Genomic DNA, 8,509 nt, shown 5'->3' on the forward strand with positions numbered 1-8,509 from the left:
AGATGTCAACAATGATTGGTTTATGCTGAGCCAATGATTAAAAGCAACCGAACCCTTTTTATATAAAGAAACAATTCAACACCATTTAACCGTTTAATAAAGATAAATCTAATGAACATGTTAGATCTCATCTATCGCTATGACCAGTGGGGCATGAGGCAGAATCATGTAGGCCGTAGAAATAACAATAGACTCAATGACCCTAACTCATTACTAATATCAGTGGGGCATGAAGCAGAATCATGCAGGCCGTAATACAATAATAAGATCATGGGGCTAACACATCTTTCAACCTATCTCTACTTCAACGGTCTCGTGATGCGAACTATTCATGAAAGCACTCGATATCGGCTAAAACAACCGATTCGGGCATAGCGCACAGTAAAAGTCATGCCTTATCAGGAATATATCTACCGAATAACGATCCCCACTCCACAATGCTAATAGTGGGGTGTGAGGCAGAATCACATAGGTCATGATAACGGGCCATAGAACGGTTTTCGCTAGCCAATAAATCTACTCAAGACGCAACATGCTCTAACCGCACGCTATGCACGATCAAGATTGATGTAAAACAACCGATAAAACGTAACTCATCGTTTAATGCACAAATTAGATCAGTTTTAGATTAACAAACGATGGGCTAAATAATATATAAGGCCGATCTAGATCAATCCCAATCGGGCAGAGTGATATTGCTATAATTTAGATAAATAATGAAAGGAATAAGCAATATCGGTAACTTAATGAATCTACCAAAGACTACCATTCTAAGGTAGAGCCGATAACTTGACCTTGATCTAGTTCATGCAGTGGGGGTCGACCGGATCGATACAGTCTTACTTGAACTAGGCAAGAATTGATAACTAACTTATACCAGAGTCGGAGTGGAGGTCGACCGGATCGATGCAGCCGTACGAACAGAGGTATAAGTCATGACGATACTTACAACATGCAGTGGAGGTCGACCGGATCGATACAGCCGTACTTGCTGAAGAACTCGCCGAGATCTACTCTACTCCTACTCCTAAGGGGTGGCCGGAGCCGAAAAAGTAAATAACTTGTATATTGGATTGATTGTTGTCCTTACAATAGCCAGGGTTCGGTATTTATACCCGGGACCTATGCATGACTCCTGTCTAAACACGACTCATCACAATTTTTGATCCTAGAGAAAATATTCATAATTTAAGATAACTTGGACTCTAATCTTTCCCCTTTTGTAGAGTCCATCATGTTTCGTTCTGGCGCCGATCGTAGCCTTTGTCATTATCTGCCAGCGCTGCCTGAAGAAAGCCAATTCAGAGCTGCATTCGAATCAGCTAATCCCGATACGCACGCAATTGATTCCCTGCTGATATGATCTTGGGTGCTTTCGAGTCCCTGTGACTTTTCTTTCAAATTTTGGTGTAAACACTTTGTGAGCTTATCGTTAACAACTAGAATGGTATCAAAGGTTTTGGATTTGGGCAACCCTTCAATGAAATCAAGGCTAATTGTGTGCCAAGCATGTGTTGGAACAGGAAGGGGTTGGAGTAAGCCAGGTAAGCAACAATGTTCAGGTTTGGCTTGGGCACATACCTCACGAGCGTTGATGTAGTCCTTCATGTACTGTTTCATATTCGGCCATGCAAAAGGTGCCCGGACTTTGTGATAAGTTGCCGTGATACCACTGTGGCCACCTAGCCCACTAGAATGCAGGGCCAACAAAACTGCTTTATGAGCCTCGGTATGACTACCCAGCCAAATCCGGCCTTTGAACTTTATAATTCCATCAGTTAAAGTGAAATCCTTCAGCCTGTTCGCTTGCTCGTATACAATAGTGGATTATAAGCTAGAATAATATTTTTCTCTTACACCAAACCAGCCAGCAGTAAATAATCAACGATCGTTTACGACGAAACGAATAGACTGCTTGTCATTAGAACCCGTCAGACTTAGTTCAGTGAGCAATTGCTTGGTCTGATCGTCTTGTTATACCCCTCCAATATGATTTCCAACTACCTGGGAGTACTGCTAGAAATTGCAGCCACACTGAGAGGCTCGGTCTGTCTCTGTATCTGAAGATTTAGCAGGGCTCGGTCGGTCGTGCCGGCCGGGCGACCGATCGACCACCGGCCGGCCTGTTGACTCTGCATGCATCTGCTGACAGGTGCATGTTGCATTTACAACAAACTAGCTAGCAGCCACACCTACACACACAGATTATTGCATCTGCATGCGTACGATACATGGTGCTGGTATCTATCAGTGCAAATACGTAGAGAGTAGTATGCATGCACGAGAATGAAGACGACAATGCACGCATGGCATGCATAGAGGAAAAGAAGCTAGGTTATTTCCTCTATTCCCATTTCTCCAGTACCAGCGGCTAATTACAAGACCTTGCCGGCTGGGAGGATCGATGCAGTAACAGACAGAGAGACCCCCTTCCAAAGACGTACAAGGCCGATCGAGCAGCTAGGTTGTTTCTCCATCGCACGCACTGCATGGCCATGTAGTAAGCGACCATGCGTGCAGCAGCAGCAGCAGGTTCTAGGTAGACGACTACTATGCATAGAGGAGCAAAAAGAAAACAACAAAAAGGCCAGCAGGTGTATTTAGCGCCTCTCTTGTTGTTGCTCGCCATCCACATCCTCTTTGCTAGTTACATTCACTAGGTCATCATCTTCATTGTTGGCGCGTCCCCCTTGGACTTCGCCAGCTTGCGGAGGAACTCCTTGACCTACACACATCACAACAAAGCACATATATAAACGATCAGTTAATCGAAACTCAACCAGCTTCTCACGAGTTATACCGGTTATGTGTTCGAGTTTTCCAGTTAATCAAACCCATCATTTACCAACAATTGTCCAGCAGTAACCCATAGCATGAATAATGAAAAAAAGATCTAGCTAGATGGGATATATTCACTGGTGCTATCTCTTTTTCCTGAGAGTGACTCTATATGGCCTAACTTTTAATCTTGAGCAAGTTGGTGATCGAAGAGAACGAACTAGTTGGCAGTCACCGTCACAAGTGCCTGCATAAGGTTCCGAGATCCTCTAGGATTTATGCGCTGCTCGATCGCTTTCGGACCGATCGGGCGTGAAAGCGAGATTCTTACCTCGGCAGGGTCACTCAGCGAGTAGGATGCCGCCGTCTCCTTAGGGAGTTTGGACACCAGGATTCCGATGCCCTGCCCCATGTTGCGAAGCACCTATATATACGCATGTCGACAAGAGAGCTCAAAGCGTCACTACCACACACATATATATAGTGCTCGTACTAGAAATAGAACTAGGCATCAGAAGCGCTTCGATCTGTCTTTCATTTCTAACACAAAGTTACCTACTAGCTAGTAGCTTTTCTTTGTTTCTCATCATCATTGCAACTTAATCATGTTTAATTTACAACAACATGGAGTAGTACTCCCATATTGTGCATACCTTGAAAGCGTCCTCATCAGTGCGATCATCTCCGATGTAAATCGGGAAGACGTCGTTGCGCCCAGCATAGCCTGTAAATAAAATTAAAATGTTACCGTGTCAGTAGACTGCTACACGATGGAGTAATCGTGTCGACATGTACACAGTTTGTTTTGCAGACAACTGACCAAGAGACTGGAGCAAGAACTCAAGGGCCTTGCCCTTGTCCCACTTGATGGACGGGCGAATCTCCAGGACCTGCATGCATGAGAAGAGCCGCAGTGCGTGAGCGAGCATGCATTACCATCATTGCCCCTGTGCAATAATCCATGCACGTCGTACTCTAGACTCTAGAGATCGAACAGCTACCACGAGAACAGGACAAGGTCGCCACCACCACCGTCCACCGACCAGCTACTTGTCTAGCTAGCCCACTGCTAATAATAGGCAACCTAATTTTACTATATGCAAACCTTTTTCCATCCAAAACATAAATGAAGAATTAATTAAATACCTGCTTACTTCTGATGAGGAATTTTCATTCCTACCAAATATACTAGTGTGTGTGTGTGTGTGTGTGTGTGTGTGTGTGTGTGTATATATATATATATATATATAAAATATGACAAATGCATACATAACCAAATTACTGAAGCATGGAAAATGTTATGAAAAGTAACCGTCAGACAGGAACTAACCTCGCCACCGTCAGTAGCTAGGGCTCGGCGGTTGGCCCCTCGCCACGATCGTCTTTGTATTATTTTTTTTTTTAAAAAAACTCCTTTCCTCTTAATGGAAAACGGGTGAAACCCCCCATCGCAAAAAAAAGGAACTAACCTCACCTGTACCAATATACCATCATGTTTTGACTGAAAAGTTGTGTTTTTTTTAAAAGAAAGTGCGCATGGCGCCATATTTGTCTTATGAAGATGTCAGTCATGCTTATATATATTATTATGCTATATACTACTACTAATTACTCAATGATATTCGGCCCGGGAGGAAAATGCAATGATAATATTCCAATAATCCGTATCTGATATGATATGAATATGATGCTCTCACCTTTCTGCCGTGAGTGAGCTTGAGGTTGGGGTAGTCCTTGAGCACCGACCTGACCTCGTCGTTCACGGCATTCCATTCCTGCCCAGGCGAATATTATAAGCAATCAGCGGTAGTAATTATCCCCAAAAATAAATCACTGCAATTAAGAGTGCAATATTTTTTTTATCAACAGGGGTGATTCGCAAGCTGCTAAACTCCTACTGTAAAGTGTACGGGTGGCGACAGGCGGTGAGGTGAGGTGCTGCCACGTGCTATACCTCCTCCCGGACGCAGCGGAAGTGGACGGAGAGGCAGTACTTGTTGTGCTCCACCTTGGTGCCGGCGATCGCCTCCATCTTGGCCGTCAGCGTGCCAAACACCTACATGAGTGACATCAGGGTTCGTTTGGCTGCATGTGCTACCGCGCGCACTACTAGCTGCCTGGCGGCGGAGGCGTGCGAAGACGACGAGCGAGCGAGAGAGAGCGTGCGTGCAAGCAATAGGCAATAGCGGAAGACGACGACGGAGCGGTCGTCGCACGCTTGGCTTGCTTTTACCTCTTCGATGACGGGCAGGAACTCACTCCCAGCTTGGAAATGGACAACTTCAGCCTGCATGTGTATAAGATATACCGGAGTCAGTCAAGGTCAAGGGCATGCTCGCTGACGTGGACAGTAGCTAGTCAAGGACATGCAACGAAACGCTACAACTAACATTTGCCTGGAGGTGGTTGGCGGGGCCCTGGATGTCCATGCCATGGCTCCCGGCGTAGTACAGCTCAGTCAGCTTCACGAAGTTGAACACCTATAAATTGCACCAAGGCCATGCCCATAAATACAACAAACACATCACTCCACCACTCCTCCAGTACGTACTCCACTGCGGTCAGTGCTACTACGTACGTGCTCTACTGCTAGCAAACAAAACAAAAGGCGTGCGGACTCGCAGAAAAGAGAAAGGTGGTAGCACTAGTAGCCGGTGCAGACAAAGGAAAAGAAAACGGCAGGAGAAGGTGGATGGAAGGAAACCCAGAGGAGAAACAAAACAAACGCGCTTCTCCTCGTTCTCCGCACGCCTGCTGCCCCGCCGGCGGCTTCTCCGTCCATCCGACGGATCGAAAGCATGCACGCACGTCGCACGGGCCCCGGCCGGCGCGCGCGTCCAGGTTCACGATCACAGACGGACGGACGGACGCGGCCGCGACGCGTGAGGTGAAATGAAATCTCGCTGGCCGGGTAGAAAAGGAAACCTGGAAGAATCTTTTTCCAGTTCGTGTGCATGAGTGGCAAGCCGTACTACATACAGCGTGCAACTGCAAGGCGCCAAGGCCAAAGGCCACCTCACAGGACAACAAAGGAAACTCTTTTTTTTTTTTGCCCAACATAGTACAGTAGTAGTAATTTGCAGCAGCAAAGAAGGGAAAGGAGAGGAGTTCATGGAATCGAATCGGAATGTACCTTGTCCCTGCATCTTCCGCTCACAATCGCGGTGGGGAAGTGCTCGGCGACACGCCGCACGGCTTCTCTCATCTGAGCGAGGTGAAAAAGGAAGCAAAATCACCGAGCGGGTGATTAGATTATTATTACAGCGGGGTTAAAACAGGACAGAGCATGCTGCCATAGTAGGAGAATAGAGGAGAGCAACTTTTAATAAAGGAATCTTTTGCATCGGGAAGAAAAGAAAACGGGGCGAAGATTGCTGCTGACCTCCTCCGACATGACGGCGCGGTCGGGGTCCTCGACGATCGGTGACAGAGTGCCGTCGTAGTCCAGGAACATCACGATCTGCTTCCCCTTGGCGGCGGCGAGCAGCGACTCGAAGCTGGCCAATGCCGACGGGTGCTTCTCCTGCAGATGCAGCCGGCCGGAAGTGAGCCGTGGATCGATCGATCTCGCTGCGCGCGCACAGAAGAAGAAGAAGACGGCGACGCGCGGCTGGGGGTACGTACCATCCAGTCGTCGCCGTGCTCGGCGTCGGCGGCGCACCGCGGCGAGGAAGCCTTCATGGACTCGAACCAGGAGCCGCCCACGACGGCGGCCCCGGAGGCGTGCTTCTTGCAGTCGAGGGAGGCGCCCTTCAGAGGCTGGAACGACGTGAAATGCCGGCCGGCCGGCGCCGGCGCCGCCACGGCGGCGACCACGTCCTCGCTGGGGTAGGCGGCGTGCTTCGTCATGGCTCGTCAGATCGACGTGGGATGGCAGCTACAGCGCCGGAACAGGAGGTGTTGGCTACAGAGGGAGGAGGAGGAGGAAGTGCTCTCTGTGATTGCGATGGTTGTCGAGCGCAGGATGGATGGATTGGTGGTGGGGTCTTGGGGACGGCGTGAACAGGGGTATATATAGATATAGGTAGGGGAGGGTGGCCCCACCTACTATACACGGTTTTTTCTCATGGGAATAGCATTTGTTGTTCTTTTGGCTGCTGGGTTGGTTGGGGAAATGCAATACAAAATAGAGATAGATTAACCTTTCAATTTTGCTTTTTAGTAGTTTCTGACGTATGAATGATTGCACAATTGTTTAAATTGTCGTGTAACGACAAGTGGTGTCCCCTACGTATCCACCATATCACCGATATGTTGCACGTAAGGTGTGTAAGCATGCTAGAGAACGTTTGTGGGCAGACGGTGGCGTAGTATCTACGATTTACGACAGCCATGACAAGTGTGATGTTCCTTGTAAGTAATCTTCTTAGCCAGTTACCATTAATCACGGAAAAGCTTTCGGTTTTACATAAATATAATTATAAAAATTTAGCGGTGGAGATTTAAGTATATAAATATTATTAGAGATATCATATCGGGTAGCAAAATATTGGTTGTTAATATAGGAGTTCCGCCTTCTCACCGAAGATAAACATTGCTTGAGTGCACGTTTCATTGGTCCATCTTCGTAGAATCACGTATATTCTTGAATGAGCAGTAGATATTATAGTTTCATGAGTAAAAAAGCTATATGTATATGATCATTGGTGATTTTAGAGAGAGAATACCAGATGCTCTTAATAAGTTACTTAGGCCAACCAAATTGTGGTGAAGGAAGACCAGTAATTTCTGACGCATGAATGACTGTACAATTGTTGAAGTTGCCGTGTAACGACAAGCGGTGTCCCCTACGTATCCACCATATTACCGACATGTTGCACGTAAGGTGTGTAAGCGTGCTAGAGAACGTTTGTGGGCAGACGGTGGCGTAGTATCTATGATTTACGACATCCATGATAAATGTCATGGTTCCTTGTAAGTAATCTTCTTAGTCGGTTACCATTAATCATGAAAAAGCTTTTGGTTTTCAGATAAATATAATTATAAAAACTTAGCGGTGGAGATTTAAGTATAAAAAAATTATTAGAGATACCATAATGGGTAGCAAAATATTCCACCATCTCACCGAAGATAAAAATAGCTTGAGTGCACGTTTCATTGGTCCATCTTCATAGAACCACGTATATTCTTGAATGAGCAATAGATATTATAGTTTCATGAATAAAAAAGCTATATGTATATGATCATTGGTAATTTTAGAGAGAGAATACCATATGCTCTTAATAAGTTACTTAGGCCAACCAAATTGTGGTGAAGGAAGGCCAACAATTTTTGATGCATGAATGACTGAACAATTGTTGAAGTTTCCGTGTAACAACAAGCGGTGTCGCCTATGTATCCACCATATGTATCGACAAGTTGCATGTTGAAAGTACAATCACGCCCTAATTGTGGGTTTTAGTGATAATGACCATGCAATTAGAGAACTAATGAGATTTATCGAGATGACAAGCAGGGAATTTATATTCGAGGATGCTACACGAAATGGAGGAGCCTCCAATTAGAAATGTAGATGGCTTCAAACTCAAAGGAGGTTTAAATTCTTTTATATTTTGAATTTGAGTATAGAAAAAGCTGTACTATAAAGGGGATACAATGCTTAAGCTAACATATGCTACCAAGTGCTCAAACAACCATATGCATCCTCAGATTCACAGCCAAGATAGTCTATACTTCACTATTACTCTTGCTGTCTTGCGTGGTGCGGCACTGTTGCACTTGAAGAGAGGCA

The 8,509-nt window shown here is 45.9% G+C and overlaps 1 protein-coding gene across 1 annotated transcript; it reads right to left on the reverse strand.

Annotated features, from left to right (window-relative positions):
* Positions 1–2,433: 2,433 nt before the first annotated feature.
* On the reverse strand, positions 2,434–6,627 carry LOC136547265 (trehalose 6-phosphate phosphatase RA3). The gene is made up of 11 exons (XM_066539226.1): positions 6,403–6,627; positions 6,161–6,301; positions 5,912–5,983; positions 5,169–5,258; positions 5,012–5,065; positions 4,733–4,834; positions 4,476–4,553; positions 3,599–3,668; positions 3,432–3,502; positions 3,110–3,202; positions 2,434–2,725 (listed from the first exon to the last, which is right to left on the reverse strand). The coding sequence occupies exons 1-11, from the start codon at positions 6,625–6,627 to the stop codon at positions 2,657–2,659; spliced, it is 1,065 nt and encodes a 354-aa protein (XP_066395323.1). The 3' UTR covers positions 2,434–2,656.
* Between the last annotated feature and the right edge of the window lie 1,882 nt (positions 6,628–8,509).

This window comes from Miscanthus floridulus, chromosome 3 (assembly GCF_019320115.1).
Source record: "Miscanthus floridulus cultivar M001 chromosome 3, ASM1932011v1, whole genome shotgun sequence".
Taxonomy (NCBI): domain Eukaryota; kingdom Viridiplantae; phylum Streptophyta; class Magnoliopsida; order Poales; family Poaceae; genus Miscanthus; species Miscanthus floridulus.